Source organism: Sorex fumeus, unplaced genomic scaffold (genome assembly GCF_029834395.1).
Source record: "Sorex fumeus unplaced genomic scaffold, SorFum_2.1 ptg000030l, whole genome shotgun sequence".
Classification (NCBI taxonomy): domain Eukaryota; kingdom Metazoa; phylum Chordata; class Mammalia; order Eulipotyphla; family Soricidae; genus Sorex; species Sorex fumeus.
The window spans coordinates 21,342,392-21,366,303 of NW_026606087.1; the positions used below are offsets into that span (position 1 = coordinate 21,342,392).

At 60.4% G+C, this 23,912-nt stretch overlaps 2 protein-coding genes across 2 annotated transcripts in view; one reads left to right on the top strand and one right to left on the bottom strand.

Moving 5' to 3' along the window:
- Nucleotides 1–596: 596 nt before the first annotated feature.
- Nucleotides 597–16,558, top strand: USP35 (ubiquitin specific peptidase 35). Its single transcript, XM_056115837.1, has 10 exons — nt 597–1,282; nt 1,361–1,493; nt 1,970–2,099; nt 2,195–2,296; nt 3,128–3,286; nt 3,786–3,979; nt 13,779–13,872; nt 14,559–14,665; nt 14,910–16,230; nt 16,340–16,558. Exons 1-10 carry the CDS (start codon nt 607–609, stop codon nt 16,508–16,510), a joined length of 3,087 nt encoding a protein of 1,028 aa, XP_055971812.1. The 5' UTR covers nt 597–606; the 3' UTR covers nt 16,511–16,558.
- A 3,469-nt stretch (nt 16,559–20,027) lies between these two features.
- The window catches only part of GAB2 (GRB2 associated binding protein 2), a 170,975-nt gene continuing 167,090 nt past the window's right edge, over nt 20,028–23,912 (bottom strand). Inside the window, 4 exon segments of the mRNA XM_056115937.1 lie at nt 20,028–20,197; nt 20,871–20,996; nt 22,760–22,862; nt 22,943–23,033. Coding sequence (XP_055971912.1) covers nt 20,054–20,197; nt 20,871–20,996; nt 22,760–22,862; nt 22,943–23,033 — 464 coding nt within the window. The 3' untranslated portion in view covers nt 20,028–20,053.

Here is a 23,912-nt window from a genome sequence, read left to right on the forward strand (position 1 = left end):
GGAGGAGAGGCCCTCAGGTGTGTGTTGTGCGTGGCAGGGAACGGTTGAACTCACACAACTCCGCGCTCAGTGGTCCCGACGGTCTGGTCCATGAAGGAGCGGGTGGGAATGAATGAAGTCGTCCCGAGCCTCAGCCTTGTACACAGTGAGGACCTGGTGTTCCCGTGAGGGAACCTGAATTGCCACTGGGGGTGGGTGACGGGAGACCTCCGAAACAGGGTGTTGGCAGTGGGAGGGCGCGCGCGCACCGGCCTAGGCGCGGTGGTGGGTGCGCGCTGGGCGCATGGGCTGCCTTTTGGCCGTCACTCGGAACCCACCCACCCTTTTCTGGATCTAAGATTTTCCCGCCCCCCTTCCAACCCCCACCCCCGTTTTCCTGCCCCGCAGGAGCGGACCCGCCCCCCACCCTACCCCCCCGGCTCTGAGCCGTCGCCCCGAGACCCCGCTGGTACCCGCGCGCGGGCAAGTGGGCAGAGCTGTGCAGAGCCGGGCGGGCGACGCGACCTGCAGTGCGCAGAGGGGGCCGCGTCGCCCACCCCGCGCCACGCACGCACGCACGCAGCTGACCGCCCCCTCCCCCGCCCCCACCCCCGCAGGGCCGCGGCCATGGACAAGATCCTGGAGGCGGTGGTGACGTCGTCGTACCCGGCCAGCGTGAAGCAGGGGCTGGTGCGGCGCGTGCTGGAGGCGGCGGCGCGGCAGCCGCTGGAGCGCGAGCAGTGCCTGGCGCTGCTGGCGCTGGGCGCGCGCCTCTACGTGGGCGGCGCGGACGAGCTGCGGCGCCGCGTGGGCTGCCAGCTGCTGCACGTGGCGGGCCGCCACCACCCGGCCGCCTTCGCCGAGTTCTTCTGCGCGCGCCGCGTGCTGCGCCTGCTGCAGGCCGGCCCGGGGCCCCCCGGCGCGCGCGCGCTGGCCTGCGTGCAGCTGGGCCTGCAGCTGCTGCCCCCCGGGCCCGCGGCCGCCGAGCTGGCCGCGCTGCTGCAGCGCGAGGTGCTGCGCGCCGCGGGCGAGCGCCCGGGCCCGGCCGCGTGCGCGCAGCTGGCGCGGCTGCTGGCGCGGCACCCGCAGTGCCTGCCCGACGGCCCGCAGCGCCTGCTCCTGTGCCGCCAGCTGGTGCGCTGCCTCGGCGCCTTCCGCTGCCCGGCCGAGGGCGACGCGGGCGCCGTGCAGTTCCTGGAGCAGGCGCAGCAGGTGAGCGCGCTCCTGGCGCAGCTGTGGCGCTCGCAGCCCGCCGCCGTCCTGCCCTGCCTCCGGGAGCTGTTCGCCGTCATCTCGGCCGCAGGTGCGGGCGGGTGGGCGCGCGGGGAGGGCGGGCGGGCTGCCCCGGGCCCAGCGCGAGCCTCCCCCACCCCCGTTGCAGACGAGGAGCCCCCGTCCAGCGCCCTGGCCAGTGTGGTCCAGCACCTGCCCCTGGAGCTCATGGACAGTGTCGTGCGCAACCTCAGCAACGACGACAGCGTGACCGACTCCCAGATGCTGACGGCCATCGGCAGGTGGCCCGAGGGTCCGGGCGGGGGTGGGCCCATCCCGCTCCCAGGAGCCCCCCTGTGCGCCACGACCGACCGCTCGGGCCTTTCGGGCCCGCGTCCGTGCGCCCCGTGCCTGGGCCAGAGGCGGAGAGCCCGCCCCGGACCCCGTCAGGCTGGGGGGCCGGCCGAAGGGGCCTGCGCCTTCGGGGAGGTGCTCTGACCCTCCGTTTCCCCCCCCCCCCCCTGTAATAGCCGAGGTTAGCAGTGATGGAGGAAGGAAGCTGTCAGGGTTTGCTGGGGTGGTGTGGAGGGACCCCAAGGCCGGGCGACCCGGGTTCTGTCCTCAGCACCGCACAGGGTCGCCCAGCCCTCCTGCCAGGAATGATCCCCGAGCACTGCCCCGGTGGCCCAAGAACCGAAAGCAAACCAGCCAGCAACCCTGGGGCCGCGGCAGGGACCTGGGCCTGCGGGGTCTGGGTCACAGTCTCTGCACACCCCAGGATGATTGACTGGGTGTCCTGGCCCCTGGGGAAGAACATTGACAAGTGGATCATCGCGCTGCTCAAGGGCCTGGCTTCCGTGAAGAAGTTCAGCATCCTGATCGAGGTGTCACTGGCCAAAATCGAGAAGGTTGGTGTTGGTGCGGGCTCTCTCGGGCAGCCTTGCCCGGTGACCTCTTCCGGTGGGGTGAGTGGGCTTGGGGTTTTCTGGCTGTTCTCTTGCAGGTTTTCTCCAAGCTCTTGTACCCGATCGTCCGGGGAGCCGCCTTGTCTGTCCTCAAGTACATGCTCCTGACCTTCCAGCACTCCCATGAGGCCTTCCACTTGGTGAGGGCCAGCGACCCCCGCCTACCTGCTCATCCCAACCCCTGCCGCACCTCTGCACCTGCCCCCGCCGGGCAGGCTCTCTCTGGGGGTCAAGAATCAGGGCTCAGGGGGCTGGAGCGATAGTACAGGTAGGGCACTTGCCTTGCACACACACGGCCGACTCGGGTTTGATCCCCAGCATCCCATATTGTCTGAGTGACCAGGAGTGAGCCCTGAGCACAGAGCCAGCCGTCAGCCCTGAGCGCTGCTGGGTGTGGCCCCAAAACAGAGAACAATATGAGAAACATAACAGATCAGGGCCCAGCATTGCATTTGGGAGTCGGGCACCGTGGGGTGTGCAGGTCCTTCTAATTCCTGGGCTTCTCTCTCTCCTGGGGACCCCTGCATGTGCTCTCTGCAACGCGTCATCTTTGCTACTCTTTAGCTAATAGCCCGGCTCTGAACCTGGGTCTCAGGACTGAAAGGAAATTGAGACCCAATATACCCCTCATGGGTAGAGGCCAGGGGTCCTTGATGCCTCCCCCCGCCTGGCGAGAGGAGCAGGCCTGGAATAACAGCAGCTCCGATACTTGGGCTGACGTGTGTGCTGGAACAGACCCGCTCACTCACCCGCTCCCAGAGCCGGCCCGGGAGACGTTTTGGTGTTTGTTTTTGGAGCTCGGGACTCGGGGCTCTAAACCCAGGATGGAGTCCAGCGGGGAGGGCGCTTGCTTCAACACGACTGACCGGGGCTCAGTCCCGGGTTCCCATACGGTCCCCTGAGCCAGGCGTGATCCCTGAGCAGTCAGGAGCCCCGACTCCTCCAGCCTCACCCGCTCTGCTCTCCCCCAGCTGCTCCCGCACCTGCCCGCCATGGTGGCCTCTCTGCTGAAGGAAGGCTCCGCCTCGGGGAGCAGCTGCCTGGAGCAGCTGGCCGAGCTGGTACACTGCATGGTGTTCCGCTTTCCTGGCTTCCCGGACCTGTACGCGCCCGTCATGGAGGCCATCAAGGTGAGCCCCGGCCCCGCGTGTGCTCCCGGCCACCCGCTCCTGTCTGGCTGGCTCCCAGTCTCCACAGGCACCTCCTTTATAACCACGAATCCTTTTCTAGTCCCAAGCCATGAGTGCTGATGGTTTCTTGAACAGCTCTGGTGCCACCTCCCTCAGGAAGCCCTCCATGATAACTCTCAGGTCCTGCCTGGTCTCACCAGGCGCCCAGGGCTTTCCCTCATGCCCCTTGTCACCTGTTCTCCCTGTGTGGGTCCCCCGCCCCAGTAATGAGCCCCTGCCCAGAATAGGTGGGTATGGTTTCCAGCAATGCCTGCGGCTGGGGGAGCATGAGGGCGGAGACCAAGTCTGAAGGCAGAGGTCTGTTCCCACATGTTACTGGCACGCGGATGAGGCAGTGCCCTTGGGCTGTAGTCCAGGAAGGCTTCTCAGAAGAGGTGACATCTTTTTTTAGCGCTGACCCTGCTGTGCCTCCACCTCTTGTTGCGTGCTGCTTCCTCAGGACCTCCATATTCCCAGCGAGGAGCGCATCAAACAGCTTCTGGGACAGGACGCCTGGACCTCACAGAAGAGCGAGCTGGCCGGCTTCTATCCCCGACTCATGGCCAAGTCAGACACGGGCAAGACCGGCCTCATCAACCTGGGCAATACCTGCTTCGTGAACAGCGTCCTGCAGGCCTTGTTCATGGCTTCCGAGTAGGTGCTGCTCGGGGTTCCCGCCTGCCTGGGGTGGGGCCCGGCTGGGGTGGGCAGGGGGCTGGGTTTGCCTGCAGCCCCTGGGCATTGCCGTATGCTTATACCAGGGTGGGAACCAGAGACAGGGCTTGGCACTGCCCCGGCCAGGCGTGGGTCGACATCACACACTTTCCTCGGAGAATCCACAGGGCCCGGGCTGGGTCTTGCAGATGGGAACTCCACAACGCACACTGGGGTTAGCCCCTTCCCGACAGCTCAGGGCAGGGCTCAGCTCCAGTCCCTGGCAGAGCTGCTCCCCAGAGCATCCTCGGGAGTGACCCCCAAGCGCTGAACTGGATGTAGTCCCTGGGCACTGACCCCAAGCCAAAACCGAACCAGGCAATAGAATTCTTACTGCCAGGGGTTACCAATCCAGCGCAGGGCCCGTTTAAAACTCCCTTGCAGGGCCGGAGCGAGAGCACTGGAGGGAGGGCACCGGCCTGTACACAGCCCAGATTCCATCCCCGGCATCCCATATGGTCCCTCAAGCCCACCCAGGAGTGATTCCTGAGTGCAGAGCCACAAGTAAGCCCTGAGCATTGCTGGGTATGACCCTAAAAACCAAAAAAAGAAAAAAAAGAGAAATAATAAAGCTTCATTTCCGTCATGCTGTTGGATATCTTAGGGTTTCCTAGGAGACAGCTTGAAAGGCTGTGCACATTTATTTTATTTTATTTACTTAATTTTTTTTTGTTGTTGTTACTGTGTCTGGCATATCGAATACTCTCGGTAGCTTGCCGGGCTCTCCGAGAGGGGCGGAGGAATCGAACTCGGGTCGGCCATGTTGGCCGCTTGTAAGGCCAACGCCCTACCCGCTGTGCTTATTTTGTGATGTAGTTCACTCAGTTTTTGGCTGGAGCAGTAGCAGAGTGGGTAGGGTGTTTGCTTTGCATGTGGCCAACCTGGGTCCAATTCCCTGGCATTCCATATGTTCCCCCATACACCGCCAGGAGTGATTCCTGAGGGGAGAACCAGGAGTAACCCCTGAGCATCACTGGGTGTGACCCAAAAAGCTAAAAAAAAAAAAGTACTTCACAATATTTGATTACATTTAATATTCAGACACCAATCGCACCACCATTACACCTTCCCATCGCCATATTTTGGGTGTTTCCATCCCGGACCCCACTCCCTGTCCCAAAGCAGTATCGAAATAATATAATATTTCCCTCTAAGGTTGTTTGCCTCCTGCTTTGAGTCCCATCAAATGTGGTGTGGTACTGTTGCAGTATGGGTAGGGTGTGTCCTATGAAAAATGCTGCATTTGTGGCTGCGCAGTCCAGGAAAAGATTCACTCGTGGGTGAGGCTTGGCCTGAGCGTGTAAAGAGTGGCCATGAGCGTGGCGGTGATTGAGTTCTGGAGGTTTTCGGCTGCCGAGGCTGGTTCCCTTGGGGTGGGGAGGGGTCTCACCCACCCGCCTCTGGGACGCCCTGAGTGAAATAGCCTGGCGTGGGTTCTGGCGGTGTGGTTGTGGCTATCGTCGACATATTTAGCACTTTGGGAAACTTAGATCTGATTTCCACCCCAGCCCGGTCTCCCAGAGCCTCTGGGAACTCCCTCCTCCCCAACCTCCTGAGCACCAGATCTGTCCCCCAGGCCAAACCAAATCGACACTTGAACCAAATTTGTGTTGAAGCATACTCTAGGAGAACTGTCTTGCCCGTTTTGAAGTGGCCAGTTCACTGGGATAGTGTCCTCTGGATAGCCATCCCTGAGTCTGACCTCAGAACCCTCTCTGGCTTGTAATTGGACACTTTGGAGTATCCCGTGCTTTCCCGACAGCTCCCAGGCTCCCCTCCACCAGCCCCGGGCTCCCCGTTACTCCATTCCCAGGCTCTCTCGTGAGTGGGCTCAGAGAGCGTTTGTCTTCTCCTAGTGGACTGACTCCCCTCTCTGTCAGATGCCTCTGCACTGCATTGTTTAAAGCATCCCCCAACTTGTATTCGTTTTTGCCGCACACCCATCTGGGCACAGGGCTTAACTCGTGGTGGGGCGCTGGGCACCTGTGTGGGATGCCAGGCATCAGACTTCGGTGGACTGTGTGCACAGCAGGTCTTTCTTCACTCCACGCCGTGCTGGTCCCCACTTTGTAGCTTTCTTGGGGAATCCGGGGCCACACAAGCTCCGTGCTGGCTTCTGGCAAGGGAGAGTTTCTGAGGAATCTGTGGGAAGCAGCTTCTTGGTTCCTTGTGGGAACAGCAGAGTGTGGTGGCACACACCACCCCGACACAGCGTGTCCACACTGGCTCTCACCCCAGGAGGACCCCCCCCCCCCCCGGCCAGGGCCTGCTGCTGATGAGACTGTGTTAAGGGCCCATGTTCTATTTTTTTTCTTTTATTTTGCTTTTTGGGTCACTCCCAGCAATGCACAGGAGTTACTCCTGGCTCATGCTCTCAGGAATTACTCCTGGCGGTGCTCAGGTAACCATACAGGATGCTGGGAATCAAACCCGGGTCGGCCACGTGCAAGGCAAACGCCCACCCCACTGTGCTCTCACTCCAGCCCTGCATGTTCTTGTCTGTCCCGCAGTTGGTGACTCTTGGCCAATTCCTTGTCACTGTGGATCTGGGTATATATGAATGTCTCATTGGTTCCTGATTATATTCTCTTTTTGGGGGGAGGGGGTGGCGGTGCTCACCTTGCTGTGGGTTGGGGCTCCATGGTGCTTTTGGGAGACTTGGGGGATAATATAGATCCTAGGTGGCATTCAAGGCACAAACCTGGGCCCCCGGGCCCCCTGAGTGCTGTGGGGGTAGCCTAGGTGTCCTCCGAGTGGCCCGAGCAGCTTCCTACCCTCAGAATTAAACTTGTTGGCCTGGTTAGCCAAGGGTCACTGGGATGGTCCCGGCCCCTGAGTACCACCTGGAACCTCCAGCAAATGCCACTGGAGTCTGACCATGAACAACTTTGTAACTGTGTATCTCATGGTGACCCAAAAAACGATATTTTTAATAAAAAAAAAAAAAGAAAGAAAGAAAGAAAAAATCACAGTGCCTCTCTAGATGGCTCTGGGTAGTGTGATTTTCCCTCACTGTTCTTCGTCTTTCTGTGGTGGGCATCTTTATGGCCTCAGGTAAGTCGCCTACCTTCATTTTCTCAAAAATGAATTTTCTTTTCTGGAGCAGAGAACACATGAGGTAAAGCCACTTACATGTGACTGGCTGCAGGACCACGTCCCCCTGGTTCTGGTCCCTGGCACCACGTCCCCGAGCAGTGCCAGGGCTCTCTCCTGAGCACTGAGCCAGGAGCAGGCCCTGAGCATTTGAAGATGTGCCCCCCCTCCCTTTTTTTCCCCCTGAGGTTTTACCTTGTTCTTGAATTTGGAAACTATTCCTCTGTTTTCTTGATCATTTTTCTTGATTCTGTGTTTTTTTTAAATATAATAAATATTTACCTTTTCTGATTTGATGTAGGTAGTGACCTGGTCTCGAAGAATCTGTTCAACCATGCTCTACTTTTTGTTTTTTGTTGTTGTTTGGTTGGGTTTGGGGCCAAATGCTCAGGGCTCTGCACTCAGGAATCACTCCTGGCAGTGCTTGGGGAGGGAAGGGGGAACCATATGGGATGTGGAGAATCCAACCCCGCTTGGCTGCGTGCCAGGCAAGTGCCCTGCCCCCCACTGTACTATCACTCTGGCCCCCCATGCCCTAGTTTTCTTTTCTTTTCTTTTTTTTTTTGCTTTTTGGGTCACACCTGGCGATGCACAGGGGTTACTCCTGGTTCTGCACTCAGGAATTACTCCTGGCAGTGCTCAGGGGACCATATGGGATGCTGGGAATCGAACCCGGGTCGGCCGCGTGCAAGGCAAACGCCCTACCTGCTGTGCTATTGCTCCAGCCCCATGCCCTAGTTTTCAGTTCTCTCTCCAACCTTGTGATGATCCAGTTAGCCTACTATGTTATTATTATTAGGGTTTTTTTTTCTTTTTGGGTCATACTCGGCAATGTACAGAGGTTACTCCTGGCTGTGCACTCAGGAATTACTCCTGGCAGCGTTCGGGGAACCCTATGGGATGCTGGGAGTCGAACCCGGGTTGGCCGCGTGCAAGGCAAACACCCTACCCGCTGTGCTATCACTCCAGCCCTTTTATTAGATTTTGAGGACAGAGCGGGTGGTGCTCAGGGATCGTTCTTGTTGCGTCTCGGCAGCAGGGGTAGAGGTCAGACCCAGGCTGCCCACGTACAGAGTGTCTGCCCAGACTGAGCCTCCTTTGCTCTCGGTAGCTGAGGGTGTGCTGGGAGCTATAAGAGCTGGAAGTCTTTCCAAGGGGATATTCCCACCTGCTTCCAGCTAGTGAAAGCCCTCAGCACAGTGCTCGAGGACGCTTCTGCCAAGGGGAGCTGAGGAGAAGGGCTTCCACCTCTGGGTGCTGGTGCTGGTGCTTGGCCCATCAGGAACAGGAACTGTCTCCTTGTTTTCTCCCATCCTCATGAGCCCGTGAAAACAAGTTCTGTTGACCAGAGCTAAGGCATCTGTCCTCTGGGTCACAACCACGAGACCAGAGCCCTGGAAATGTGCATCGGACCTCCATGACCTGGCATGGGTGGAGAACAGGCTCCAGATAGTCCCTGCAGGTCACCACTGTCTCTGCAGAGACATTTTTTTTACATTAAAATATTTTTTTTGAGTCACCATGAGATACACAGTCACAAAGTTGTTCATGGTCGGGTTGTAGTTCTACAGTGTCCCAACATCCATGCCTTCACCAGTGTACATTTCCCACCACCAGTGTCCCCAGTTTCCCTCCTGCTAATTCTCCACCCCACCAGCCTGCCTCTATGGCAGACAACTTCCCTTCTCTCTGTCTCTCACTCTCTTTCCTTCTGAGCGTCGTGGTTTGCAAACAGGCACCGACAGGTTATCACGTTTGTCCCTTTCCTTCCTTTCAGCGCTCAGTTCTTGCCCAGAGCGACCATTTCTAACTCTCATTGTCACACTGGTCCCTTCTCCATCCTAACCGCCCTCCCCAGTTGTGGCAAGCTTGGAACTGCTGCTCTGCTTGGCCAAAGATTGCGGGGTTGGGTCCCCAGATGTGTCGTGCTTGGGGTGCCCCAGATGGGTCGTGCTTGGCCCCATCGGAGCAGGGGGTGGGGGGCAGAGGAAGGAAATGCGGCTGGCAGGCATGAGCTCAGCAGGTGGGGACGGCTGTATTTTTTGCTGGGGAGCTGAAGGTCATGCCTGGTGGTAAGTGACCATGTGTGGTGCTGGGGACGGAATGGGCCTGTGTGAGGAGCGTATGCAGCTCCTCTGAGCCACCACACGGGCTCTGTGGCCTCCCTGGGCTGGTATTTGGGGGGCTCTTCCAGGGCCTGACAGATGGGAGTTCCAAGCCTTGCTTCTTGCGGAGAGGCTGGAAGTTGCACACTGCTGCACCGTGGTGAGACGGGAAGGCTTGCCGATGATGGCCTGTCTGTCTGTCTATGGGTCACATCCCCCCCTCCTCCCCCGGTGCTCAGGAGTGACCCCTGGTGGTGTGGGGGATTGAACTAGGGTCAGCCACATACAGGATAAGGACTTAGGCCCCCGTGTTACCTCTTCGTCCCCCACATTCCTTTCTTTTATTCTCTATCCTTTGTCCCTACCTCATGTCGCCTCAGTTCCGATGTCAGTGTTGCCTGGGTTATTTTTTTAAATTTTTTATTTATTTCCTCAAGGTAAAGGCCCTCCCGTTGTTCATCGATTTCCTCGCCAGGCTCTGCCGTGCGGGATAGCACAGCGGTAGGGCGTTTGCTTTGCACACAGCCGACATGGCCGACCCGAGTTCGATTCCTCCGCCCCTCTCGGAGAGCCCGGCAAGCTACCGAGAGTCTCTCGCCCCCACGGCAGAGCCTGGCAAGCTCCCCGTGACGTATTCGATATGCCAGACACAGTAACAACAAAGTCTCCAATGGAGACGTTACTGAGCCCGCTCCAGCAAATCGATGACCAATGGGAGGGCCTTTACTTTACTTTACTTTTATTTATTTAATTTATATTAAATTTTTTTATTGAGTCACTGTGAGATATACCCTTACAAAGCTGTTCATGATTGGATTTCAGTCATACAGTATTCTAATATCCATCCCAGCACCAGTGTCCACAATTTCCCTCCCATGACTGCCCCTCCCCCCTCCATGGCAGGCACTCTTTCTTTTTCCTCCTCCTCCTCCTCCTCCTCCTCCTCCTCCTCCTCCTCTTCCTCCTCCTCCTCCTCCTCCTCCTCCTCCTCCTCCTCCTCCTCCTATCTTCTTCTCTCCTTTTGGGCATTGTGGTTTAGCAGTAACTGAAATGTTATCAGGTATATCCCTTTACCTACTTTTTTTTTTTGCTTTTTGGGTCACACCTGTTGATGCATAGGGGTTACCCCTGGCTCTGCACTCAGGAATCACCCCTGGCGGTGCTCAGGGGACCATATGGGATGCTGGGAGTCGAACCCGGGTCAGTCGTGTGCAAGGCAAACGCCCTACCCGCTGTGCTATTGCTCCAGCCCCCCCTTTACCTACTTTTAACACTCAGTCCTTGTCCAGCGTGATCATCTCCAACTGTTATTGTCATATTGGTCCCTTCTCTGACTTACCTCCCCTCCCCACCTGCCTGGTTTATTTTTATTTTATTTTCTTATTCATCAGTTCATATTTGTATTTTTCAGTCATGGTGTTTGGTTTTGTTGTTTTGATTTTTTTTTTAAACTCCTGGTTCTGTGCTCAGGGATCACTCCTTGGGGAACCCATATGGGGTGCCGGGGATTGACTACGAGTTGGCCACGTGCACGACAAGTGCCCTGCTATTGCTCTGGCCCCTCGTTGTTCTTTCATAGAGTTTATCGATTCTGCTTGCTCAGATCTGCCTTTGATTCCTGTAGAGAGATTTTTGCTTTTTGCAGTTACTTCTGTTGCAGCTCCAGGATTTCCTTTGGCCCCGTCCACTTCTCTGTCTGCGGGTCGCTGTTTTGTTCACACACGGTTGGTGTGACTTGCAACGTATCTTCCGTTAGTCTGTGAGCACATGATGTTCAATCCTTTTATGATGTACCTGCCACTTCTCAGGGACAGCATCCTTTAACTCTCTTTTTCCTTCAGTTGGGTCGGACTTTCCTGTGGCTTTGTATGTCTGATGCTTTTTTGTTGTTGTGGATGGCTATATATTTGAATGTTATGTAATTCGTATGTAATGTATTGGGGGGTTAATTGGGGCCACACCCGGCTGTGCTCAGGGCTTACACTCCTGGCTCTGCACTCGGGGATCACTCCTCATGGGCTTTGGGGACCAGATGTGGCGGTGCTGGGGATTGAACCCAAGGCAAGCTCCCGACCTGCTGTCCTGTCTCTCTGGCCCCTGAGGTAGAGAATCTTTTCATGTGATTATTTGCCTTCTGTGTTTTTTTCTCTGGTGAGGCAGCCTTTCGGACAGGGGCCGGAGAGATGGAATAGCAGGTAGGGTGCTTGCCTTGCTTGCCGCTGACTGGGGGTTTGATCCCCAGCATCCCCTGTGTTTCCTGAGCCCCACCTGGAGTGATTTCTGAGTGCAGAGCCAGCAGTAAGGCTGGCTTACACACTGGCCACCGCTGGTGTTGCCCAAAACCACTTGTATCACTTGTCGTCCCATTGTTCATCGATTTGCTTGAGCGGGTGCCAATAACGTCTCCATTCGTCCCTGTCGCGTGCTAGCATAGCCCAATGGCGTATTGGGGGCTCTTTCAGGGTCAGGGGAATGAGATGAATGAGATACGTTATTGTTGTTGTTTTTGGCATATCGAATACGTCGCAGGTAGCTTGCATGTGGCTTGCATGTGGCTCTGGTCCAAAAACAACAAAAAACAAAAAGGTGTTTTGCATTTTTTCTTTGAATTGGTTTTTTGGAGGGGAAGGGTTTGGTTGCGTGTCAGCTGTGCTCAGGGGTCACTCCATGCTCCTCACTCAGGAATCACTCCTGGTATGCTTAGGGGACCACATGGGATGTCAGGGATTAAACCTGAGTTGGCCACGTGAAGGGCAAGTGCCTTACCTGCGGTACCACTGCTCCGCCATGGTTTGGTTGAGTTTTAAGAGCTGTACCTTTGCAAATATTTTCTCTCCCAGTCTGTGGCTTGTCTTCTAATTCCCCTGTCTCTTGAGGAGTGGGTGTTTTTTTTAACATTAATGAAATCAGCATTTACTAATCCTTCAATGATAGAGCGAGTCTTTGGCGTTGCATTTAGAAGGGCATCCCCACCCAGTGTCCGTCGCCATCTGTCCTCACCCACCTCCCATTGGCTTCCTTTTTTGTTGTTGTTCTTTTGGGGGCCACAGCCAGGTGATCAGGCGTTTGTTAGTCCTGACACTGCACTAAGGGATCACTCCTGGTGGTGCTCAGGGGACCATATGGGATGCCAAGGCTCGAACATGGGTTGGCCACATGCAGGGCAAACGCCTTACCTGCAGTACCATCACTCCGACCTCTCCATTAGCGTCTAACAGTTTTGCAGTTCTGTGCTTTGCTTTCAGTTCTGAGAGCCATCTTTCAGGTTTTTTGTTTTTGGCCCACAGCTGACCGTGCTCAGGGCTTCCTCCTGACTCTCTGCTGAGGGATCACTCCTGGTGGTGCTCGGGGAACTTTCTGGGGTGCTGGGGATCAAACCCAGGTTGGCCACGCGCAAGGCGAACACCCTACCTGCTGCCCTATCTCACCAGCCCCCATCTTTCAGAGTCTATGAAAGATGTAAGGTGCCTCGATTCACTTTTTCATAAGCGGATGGACACTTCCAGCAGGTGTCCTCATTTTTTTTTTTGAGGCAGGGGATATTGGTTTGGGGCCCGACCTGGTGGGATTCAGGGGCGATTCTGGCTCTGTGCTCAGGAGTGCCCTCAGGTGGTGCTTGAGCCCTACGTAGCGCTGGGGATTGAACTGGAGTAACTGGAGTTGGTGGGTGGCAAGGCAAACACCTTCCCCTCTGAATGATCTCACTGCTGGGGTCACACCTAGCAGTGCTCAGGCTGACTCCCAGCTCTGTGCTCAGGGATCACTCCTGGCAGGACTCAGGGAACTATATGGGATGCTGAGGATGGAACCCCAGTTGGTCACATGCAAGGCAAGTCCTTCCCTGGGGGCTCCACTCTCCCCTCAGACCCTGGACATCTTCTTAGAAAGTCCCAGTGAAAGGGCTTTGTGTCCGGCTTGCTGGGACTCCTTGGTGCTGTCTGGCGCAGCCTCACTTTCCTGACCCCCCAGCCTGCTCCCTCCATAGGCAGCTTAGGTCTGACAGGCCCAATGGGATCATGGTCCCAGCGGTTCCACCATCAGCAGCTGGCTCAGAGCTCTCAAGATGCAACCTGGGCTTTGCCTTCCTTGCAGGGGCCACCTTGGCCAGTGCTCGGGGTGCAGAGAGCACATATCTGCCTGCCCTGGGCTGTTTAGGAGAACAGGGACAGAGCTGGGCATCAGCGTCCTCTCCCTTGCTCTGCACCCCTCTTCCCACAGTTTCCCCCCCACTCCTCTGTGGGTCGAGGGTCAGAGTGGCTGGAGGGCTGAGGTGGGAGCGGCTGCTCCCCAGGGAGGCAGGGAGGGTGTGTGAGTGGCGCAGCCGGAGAGGCACAGGCTGGGACCCAGATGGGGACAGTCCGGCCAGCCCTGCTCTGAGGGTCAGAGGAGACCCCAGTGTCCTGTGGCTGTCTGGGCCAAGCTCACTCAGTGCTCCTGGCCTCTGGCCCGGTCTGGAGCCGGAAGCACCGGGGCTGCCTGCAGTGGAGGGAGGTGGAGGCTGGGGTGTCCCGGGCTCACCCCAGTGCTCCTTTGTCCGGAAGCTTCCGCCACTGTGTGCTCCGCTTGACTGAGAACAACTCGCAGCCACTGATGACTAAACTGCAGTGGCTCTTTGCCTTCCTGGAGCACAGCCAGGTGAGTGCCAAGGGCCAGGTTCTGCTGCCACCCCTGCGCCTCTGGCTGGGGTACTTGGGGATGGGGCATGGTCCGACACATGGGGAGACGCCGGCAGTACCCCTGGCAGGAGGAGACGCTTCCAACCTGCTGTCCAGGGACACTTCCAGGCTTGGTGGCATGCACTGCTCCGGTCTGGGGCCAGGTCCCTGCCCTGTCCTGTATATGTGTGTATGTTTGGGGGTGGGGGGACATCCCGTTCCTGGGGGTCAGGTCCCCACCCCATCCTTGGGACCAGGCCCCGAGAGGGGATGAGGAAGCAGCGTTCTTGGCCCTCACCCCATCTCTGTCCTCACCGCTGGGGAAGCTGCACACACAGGTGACAAGGGTGATGGGGGCGGGAGGGGTTGCTGAGACACAGAGGAGCATCACAGAGGCACCCGGGTGCTGAGCATCTCGGAGGGGACAGTGGTAACGGAGAGGGAGCCTGAGGCCGACAGCTCTGTGGGTGGGGGGGCTGCTGGCCGCCATGGTCCTACCTAGCGGTGTGGTGGCATGGGGCTGACACAGGGAGTTGGGGACAGGAAGCCCTTTGGTAGGGGGCCGCAGGGGTGAGGGGGGGGTGCAGAGCAGTCCTCTCCAGGGCAGTGCTGCCCTGCTTCCTGCGCTACTGACCGCCGGTCCCTGCTGTCCCCGTCTGCCCGCAGCGGCCAGCCATTTCTCCAGAGAATTTCCTCTCTGCGTCCTGGACCCCCTGGTTCAGCCCTGGGACCCAGCAGGACTGCTCTGAGTACCTCAAGTACCTGCTGGATCGGTGAGGAGGGTCTAGGGACCCCCCCCCCCAAGAGGTCTGGCCTGGAGGGCGGGGGAGGTCCCATTCGGCTGGCTTGTGCAGCATCCATGTGGAAGGATCGAGAAGGGGGCTGCTTGGAGGCAGGTCAGTGTGAGGGGGGCTTGGGGCCTGTGCTCCGGGTATGTGCATTTGCATGGACACAACATGTATGTGGCATGCACGTGCCTTGCGGACACCCTCTGCCGCCCCCTCCGCCCCTGCCCAGGCTGCACGAGGAGGAGAAGACGGGAGCCAGGATCTGCCAGAAGCTCAAGCAGTGCAGCTCCCCGGGCGCGCCGGAGGAGCCCCCGCTCCCCGCTCCCACGTCGGTGGAGAGGATGTTTGGGGGCAAGATCGTGACAAGGATCCGTTGCCTGCGATGCCTCAACGTCTCCTCCCGGGAGGAGGACTTCACGGACCTGTCTCTCGCCTTCCCCCCGCCGGAGCGCGGCCCGCGCCGCCGCCGCCTGGGCTCCGCCGTGCTCCCTGCGCCCGACGTCGGGGTCCAGAACCTTCCGGCGGCAGCGCCAAGGCAGCGGAAACACTGCATCACCGGAGACGCGCCCCCCAGCCTCCTGGACCTTCAAGGCCTGGGCCGGGGGGATCCCGGGGGGCAGAGCCGCGGCTGCGAGAGGGAGGCAGGGGAGGAGCCCGCGGAGGGGCGGGAGGAGGGGGAGGAGCAGGAGAAACAGGAGCAGGAGGAGGAGGAGGAGGAGGAGGAAGAAGAGAAGGAGGAGGAGGAGCAGGAGAAGGAGCAGAAGGAGAAGCAGAAGGGGGAAGAGAAGCAGGAGGAGGAAGAGGAGAAGGAGAAGGAGGAGCAGACGCAGGAGAAGGAGGTGCAGGAGGAGAAGGAGGCCGCGCGGGGAGAGCCGGGGGAGGCGCGCGCCGAGCCCGCGCCCCCCGCGCCCCCCGCGCCCCCCGCGGCCCCCGACGGCCCCCGCTCCGTGCTGGACCTGCTCAACTACTTCCTGTGCCCCGAGCGGCTGACGGCCGAGAACCGCTACTTCTGCGAGCCGTGCGCGTCGCTGCAGGACGCCGAGCGCGCCGTGGAGCTGAGCCGCGGGCCGCGCTACCTGGTCCTCACGCTGCTGCGCTTCGCCTTCGACCCGCGCACGCGGCGGCGCCGCAAGATCCTGGACGACGTGGCCCTGCCGCTGCTGCTGCGCCTGCCGCTGGCCGGGGGCAGCGCGCGCGCCTACGACCTGTGCGCCGTGGTGGTGCACTCGGGGCTGTCCTCGGAGAGCGGCCACTACTACTGCTACGCGCGCGACGGCGCGCCGCGGCCCGCGCCCCAGTGGTTCCTCTTCAACGACACGCGCGTGTCCTTCTCCTCCTTCGAGTCGGTCAGCAACGTCACCTCCTTCTTCCCCAAGGACACGGCCTACGTGCTCCTGTACCGCCAGCGGCCCCCCGACGACGGCCACGGCCACGGCCACGGCGACGGCGACGGTGATGCCGAGCCCGGCGCGCCCAGGTCCCGTGCCGAGCCCGCGCTGCACCGGGACCTGATGGAGGCCATCTCCCGAGACAACGCCCTGTACCTGCAGGTGAGCCGCCGCTTCCCGGGGGGCGTGCGGTGTAGCCCCCCACCCCCGGGAGGCGCCCCGCGTGACGCAGCGCCTCCCCCATCACCCCCCACCCCCCGTGCCGTGCCAGGAGCAGGAGCAGGAGGCGCGCAGCCGCGCGGCCCACATCACCGCGCCGCCCTCCCCGCCGCCCTGGGGCCGGGGCTCCGACGAGGACGAGGATGAAGACGAGGGACCCCCGGGGGGCTGCAACCCCGCGGGAGGCGGCGGCAGCGGAGACTTCCACAGACTGGTCTTCTAGGGGGACCGCGTGTGCCCAGACGCCCACACCCACCAGGCCTATCGACTCTGACCCCGCGCGCGTGCGCGCGCGCCCCCCTGGAGAAATCGAGGGTCTGGGGGTCCGGGAGCGCGGGGCAGCGGGCAGCATCAACCCTCCGAGGCCGCGGCAAGCAGACAGCGGCTTCGCAGCCCCCTTGGCCGTCGAGGCCCTTGGGCACTGCGAAGGATGCAGTGCCCCGCCGCTAGCTTGGTACCCGGGAGGGGGCAGGCGCAGTTGACCAGCGGGAAGCAGCTTCGCAGGAGGGAGACGAGACACCCCTGTCCTGTTTCATCCCTCAGCATCCTCCCCGCAGCAATGCGGAGGGCGGGGCAGCCCGTGCAGTAGGGGACCCCACGCCCCTCAAGAGCAACGTGCAGCGCCCCCCCCCCCAGTGGGTACCCTGTGCCCCGGCTCCCCGCCCCCCCAGAGCATTGCGCACCCCTTCCCAGCGGGGACCACGCACCCCGCCTGCCTCAGTGCCTGACATGCTCCTTGCACCCCCTCTGGTGAGCGAGGGCCACCGCAGACTGTTTCTTGAGAAGCCAGGGTCTGTCCATCCCGAGGAAGCTGCTGGTTCAGCACCTCGGGGTGGTGGGGGGGCTTCAGCACTGGCTGGGGGCGTCCCGACCTCAGTGTGCCTGCCACCTCAGGGCCCCTTCGTGACGGAGACGAAACCCAGGTTTCCGGTAGAAATAAACGTAGTTCTCAAAGCTGGGCCACGTGGTTCTTCCCACCCACTCTGAGCTCCTGGGCCCTCATGGGACCAGGTCATGGATGCAGGTGCCCCCATCGGTGCTGGGGGAGTGGCCGAGGTGTGGCGACTTTCTGTTCTGAGTGGGGCGCCTGCCCGCTGTTGAGTTCCTGGCCAGGGGGTGTCAGTCTGCGGTAACCCAGCGCTCCTTTCCAGGGGAGAACAGAAGCAGCGGGCGAGAGAGGGGCTTGGGCCCGAAGGCCATGCCCTCCCTGCTGGTGGACAGCTGGGACAGTCACTCCTAAATCCATCCCTACATCCCCAGCATCAGAGCTGTCTCCCATCTGAGACGTCATCTATGCTCCTGGGCCCGAGCTAAAGTGCTCCCATGTGGCAAAGCCACGGGGTGTACACGTATGAGTATGTGTGACGGTGTCAGCGCACGTGCATATGTGTGTGTGACCAAGAGCGTGTACCCCCAGGTGTGCGTTTTCCCGCCACCCCTAATCCCTGAGACGAAACACACTCCAGCACCCTCTGTTGTCACTTCTACTGACTTTATTGTTGTCCTGTGTGGACCCACAGTATAAAGGGACCGTGGGCCCCAAGTGCTCCCTCCCCACCCGGCCCCCTCACAGAATCAATAACGGGTTACGATTCCCTTTGTTTTTTTTTTTAAACGAAAACAATAAATTAATAACTTAAGTGATTAGGCACCAACAGCGATTTGAAAAAGTAAGTATCAACTTTAAATGGTCACGGGGCACGGCCCCAGGCTGGCCTGCCCTGCCCCTCTGGCTGGCGTGGGGAAGCTTCGAAGGACATCCCACACACACACACACACACACACACACGCACACGCACACGCACACGTGCCCCGAACCCTGTGGCCCGGCCGCCGCTCTGCGGACAGACACCTTCCCCCTCCCTCCCCCCCCCAAGCTGTCCCCAGGGCCAGCTCATGGCTCGGGGCTTGTGCTTCTGTCTCGGAGTGGGGCAGTGTGGGTGCACTCCCTGTGCCGGTCACCATGCTCACTGCCAGCTGATGTGTGCCCGTTGCCCTGGGGAGAGGTGGGGGCAGGGGGGTCCCCTCACACCGTGGGCAGGGGCCTGAGTCCAGAGTCCAGCCCATTTCAGGGCAGGCACATGGGATGGGTGTCCCCCCCACCCCCCTTCCTGCTCCTGCCCTCATTCTCGTCTGAGCCCCCGTGTTCAAGGCATCCCTGTTCTGGGGTCTCTGTCCTGGGGGCCCTTTTCTAGCATGGGGGCTCCGAATCGTGTGTGTGTGTGTGTGTGTGTGTGTGTGTTTGTGTGTGCGTGCAAGTCCAGTCTCCCCCACAGACCCCTCTACACCCTAGGAGGGGTGGAGACCACCGACCTGCAGACCTGTGTCACTGCCGTCCTGGAACGCTCAGGTGTGGACATCACTGTGTCACCCTCGGGGTCACGGGGAAACAGGGCAGGGGTCCTCACGTGTCCCCCTCTGGGGGAGCACTTCCAATGGCTCCTGCCTTTCCCCGCCGGACCCAAGCCTCTCTGGTAATGTGGACACCCCCCCCCAACCCCTCCCTGGAGCCCTCCTGCCCTGGGCACCCTGTGACTGTCCACTTGCAGCTCCCTTGGGGCCCCGCCAGAGTGTCCTCCTTCACGGTGACCATGAGGACACCGAGTGACAGCTGTGTCCCCAGTGCCTCTCCTGCAGCCACCGGCCGATGCGGCTCCCTAGAACGGCATCTCAGGGGGCCTCCCGGTCACAGGGGTCACTGAGGAAGAGGAAGGCTGACCACCTCAGGAAGGTAGCCACGGGCCCCAGGACTTCCCACATGGGCACTGGCTCCCGAGGGCTGCTGCTTGGGTGATACCCTCCTGCTGTCTCGTCCCCAGAGCTTCACTGCCAGGAGGGTCAGTGCTGTCCCCCCAACCAGGTCAGGGGGCCCTGGGATGGCTGGCGGGTGAGGGTCACCCTCGCTCACCTGGCACGGCGGCTCCACACCCAGGTCCGCCCGGGTCCTCTCTGCCCCGGCTGGCCACGCCCCGGGCACTGCTCCAGGCGGCCCCTACCAGCTCAGCGCTCCTCCCCTCATCCCTCCACTTCCGGCCCTGCCGGGCCCCTCTCCTCCCTGTCACTTCTCACCTGCCATCAGTCACCTGCACCCCCTCCTTCTCCGGCAACTTGCTGTCACATCTCGTTCCCTGCACCATCTGTGCCCAGTCCCACCTCCCTGCGGTGCCCCAGCCCCAGGGGTCCCCCTGGGTGGTCTGTGCTAGAGCTGCCCACCAGTCCTGGGGCCCAAGCCTGTCTCCTGGGGTCTTAACGGCCCCCTGTCTTCCTTCATCCCTTTGGTCCTTAGCCTTTGGCCTCTCCCACGGGGCACCCACCACAGCAGGACCCCCCCCCCAAACAGCTGCTTTACCCTCCCCCCTAGTTCCATCTCCTGGGGTCTGTGCTGTCCCCCAGCCCCTAAACAAAGGGGGACATGCATGTCCACCCCGCTCTGCCCTGCAGCAGCCCCATCAGCGGGTGACCTGACCTTTCGGGGGGTCTCTCCGGGCTGGAACCTGGCTGGGTCCCCGTCCCTCCCTCCAAGGACAGTGGAGAGCCAGGTGTGAGGGCCAGAGGATGCTTTTTTTGGGGACCTGTAACTATGGCGGAGAACCAGCCCCCACTCGGAGGTCCAGAGGCAGCCATGTGGGCAGCAGTGCCCTGGGCAGGGTCCAGGTCCCTGATGTCAAGTGCTCGGAAGGCTAGCGGCAGCATGGTGGGGCTGAGGGGGGTGGCCAAGGCAAAGGGGCGGGGCAGGGGGGGGGCTAGTCGGGGGTGGGGGGCGCAGTCACAGCTTGGCGCCCTTGGCCGGCTCTGATGCCTGCCTAACGTCTGTCCACTCCTGCATGGTGCTCTGCAGGGCCTGCGTCTTCTCCTTGTCCACCTGCACGTAGTCCACCTTCTCGTCAGACGTGACGGAGGACGTGGAGGGCTGCAGGACGGGAGGGGGGCTGTGAGTGGTGGGGAGGGGCGGGCAGGGGTGGCCTCAGGTCCCCTGGAGGTGCGGGAAGGGGTATGCGTGGGCCATCAGACCTGCCTCTGGAATGTTCTGAGAGTGCCACCGAAGGCCTGGACCCCACAGCCCCTCCCTCCTGGAGGCACCGGCCTCTGCTGGCAGCCCCCACCTCCATCTCCCAAGCCCCCAAATGGGCCCCCGCAAGCACCACCCAGCTCTTAGTTCCCTAGGAACACGCACAGCCCCTCCAGCAGGGACCCAAGAGACCCCTCTGTGCCCTCTGGCAGCTGTGTCACTGGCCTGTGGCGGAGAGGGGAGTTAGGGGGTGGGTGTGTGTGTGTGTGTGTGTGTGTGTGTGTGTTGGGGGGGGAGATGGGGTTTCTCTGGGACTGGCTAGGCACAAAAAAAAGATCCCTGGGTCTCTCTGTGGGCAGCCTTTGGCTCTGTGGCCAACGCCAGTGGCTGGTGGGAGCCTGGGTCTGGCGTGGCGGAGTGGACTGAGTAGGGTGATGCAGGGTGGAGGTGCTGGCCCAGCTCAGGGTCCAAGCCCCAGCCTGAGTGCTGCTCCCGCCCGACCCCGCTCCTGGCCGGCCCCGCTCCCACCTGGTCCCGCCCCCGCCCTCGAGCCCCGACCCGCTCCTGCAGGCACCTTTCGGTGTGGGCTGGGGGAGCCGGGCTGGAAGTCCAGGGCCAGGTAGTCCACGCTGCCACTGCTCTTCTTGTGGGCGGGGCTGCCGCTGCCACTGGGCAGGGGAGATGCACACACCGGGTTTTGCTGTGGCGGGAAGGAAAAGACCTGAGCCGACCTGGCCACTGCCGGGAGCGGTCACTGCCAGGGGCAGCCGGGTGGGGGCCTCGGGAGCACCGGGCTGAGGCGCACACGCGCCATGGAGACCCCTCAGCAACGCTGCAGCCCTGCAGTGGGGCTGGAGAGCTGCTGTGCGCGTGGGCCACGGGGCTCGGGTCTCAGCACTGCACGGTTTCCAGAAGTGCACCCCTGCCCCACCCCCCACCCCCAACATAACAAAGCACGCACACACACACACACACACACACACACACACACAAATACGAGGGATTGCGGGCCCAGAGAGGCTGCCTTGCGCACTGCAGACCCGGGTTCGATCCCTGGCATCCCTTATGAGCACGGCCAGGAGTGATCCCTGAGTACAGAGCCAGGAGTGAGCCCTGAGCACTGCTGGGTGTGGCCCTAAAACAAAAACAAAGCAAAACCAACAACAAAAAACCCCCAAAACCATGCATGCGATTGCACACACATGCACACACAGATACATATGCGATGCATACACAAGTGTACATGTACACACACAATACACATGCACACGTGTGAACATACATAAATGCACACAGGCCCTCATAACGGCCCTTTGATGAAGCCAAGGCTGTTGGCACTGGTGTGCTTGTCTGACGAAGGACTGTGCCCTCCTGGTCCACCCTGTGGCCCACGCCCAGGGCAGCGGCCCAGAGAACCCCACTGGCGGGTGCTCACACTTGCTCTCGCTGCCACTTCTCATAGCGCTGGATGTGGAAGGCTCCTGCACAGTGGGTCTGTGCCCTGAGCTTGCTGCCCTGGGCTGCCCGCCACCCTGTTCTGCCCAGGCCAGTTTCACTCAGGCCCCGAGCCTTATTCTGAGGGGGAAGGGCCAGAGTTACCACCTGCTGCCCAGCTGGGTGGCCACTGGACCCTGCTTCCCATAGAGCTGTGAGCTGAGGGAACATCACCCTCCAGGGGAAACCGGGAATTCACAGGCCAGGCACCAACTGCCCTGACCCAGAGCTACACACGTGCCCCTCGGGGCGTCCATTCACACCATTCAAGGCCACACAGGCAGCTCCGCCCAGGGAAGGACGATCTTTCCTTCTGGCAAGGCCTGAAGGAGGAGCTAGCTCTCACAGGCTAACCCCCACGCCACTAAGGCTCAAGGTCAAGCCACCTCTCAAGGTCTAACTCAGGCCTAACGGAAGGTCATTCGGACTCTCAGGGTCAAGCCAACTCGAAAAGTGGGCAAGGTCCCCAGTGCTGAGGCTGCAGCATCTGTGTGGTCACAGGAGCATCTGTCCTGCCCAGGACAAGTCCTGACTCACCTGTGGGAGATAGCACCCAGGGCCTTTGGGATCTGGCCCGCCCAACTGTACTGGTGCCCGCCCACCTTGGACCGCCCACCATCCTGCTGCATCTCCTCACTCTGCATGGCCACCTCTACCCTGACCCAGGCCCATCTCCCGCTGGGCGTGAGGGCTCTCTCCGGAGGTGCTCCAGCCCCGCCTTCCGGGGACCCCAGAGGCTGCCTTCTCTGCCCCACGACTCCCTAGAGAGAGCTCAGTGCCCCCGAGACACAAGGACAGTCAAGTGCACACTCAGACATACAAACACAGGCACCCACCCTCAGACACACACACATACATGCATACACACTCTCACACATATACCTAAGGACACACACACACACGTGCGCGTGCGGGGGTTCCCGTGGAGCTCTCCCGCCTGAGTGGCAGGAGGGAGGCATAAGCACGCACCATGGGCACGTAGTTCTCCTCGCTGTCGCCCGAGTCGGTGCTGGTGATGCTCTGTGTGGAGATGGGGCGGCAGTACTGGGAGGAGCTGGCCGAGAAGCTGTGGCTGGAAGGGGAGAAGAGAGTCAGGGTGGCCCTCCTCACACCTGGGGCTCAGTGCCAGGCCCGCCCCCGACGCCCACTCACATGGCCCTCGACCAGGACTTGGTGATGGGAGACTTGAAGGGCAGCTCATCGATGACGGCGTTGTTCCTCAGGTCCAGCGGGGTTGGCTTGGCTGGAGCAAGCAGGGACAAGGGGAGAGGACAGCCACTGAGAAGGGAGGGACACACAACCACACACACAGAGGCATGCTCACACAACACCCTCTCCCATAAACCTCACACACACACATGCACTCATAACACCTCCACTCACTCATACCTACCCAGAGACACCACGCATACACACACACACACACACAACTTCCCTATGCACACACACTCAACAGCCACCTACCAGACACACACACACACCTCGTTCATACAACATCCCCCATTCACACACTCAGACACATTCACTTTATTTTATTTTTGGCTTTTTTGGGGTCACACCCAGCGATGCTCAGGGGTTACTCCTGGCGGTGCTTGGGGGACCATATGGGACACTGGGAATCGAACCCGGGTCGGCCATGTGCAAGGCAAACGCCCTACCCGCTGTACTACTGCTCCAGCCCCAGACAGACACATTCACTTTACACAGGTACCTTCTCATACTCAGATGTACACAGACACCCAAACACACACACGCACACACACTTAACAGCCACACACCAGACACACACACCTCATACAACACCCCCCACTCACACACTCCAACACATTCACTTTACACAGGTACCTTCTCATACTCAGATATACACAGACACCCAAACACACACACACACACACACACACACACACTCACTCCCCTATGGAGATGCACACACATGCATGTGTACATTCAAGGTTACAACACTGGAAGTATCATAAATGCCTTTCGCTGGCCCCAGCGTCAGGGAAACTGAGGCTCTGTAGGACAGTGTCATCTCAGCCCGTGTGGACAGGCTTGACGTCACCACTCCCAATCCCAAAGACAGAGTCCATGCACAGAGCTAAGAACGGGGCCGCGGGGCCCA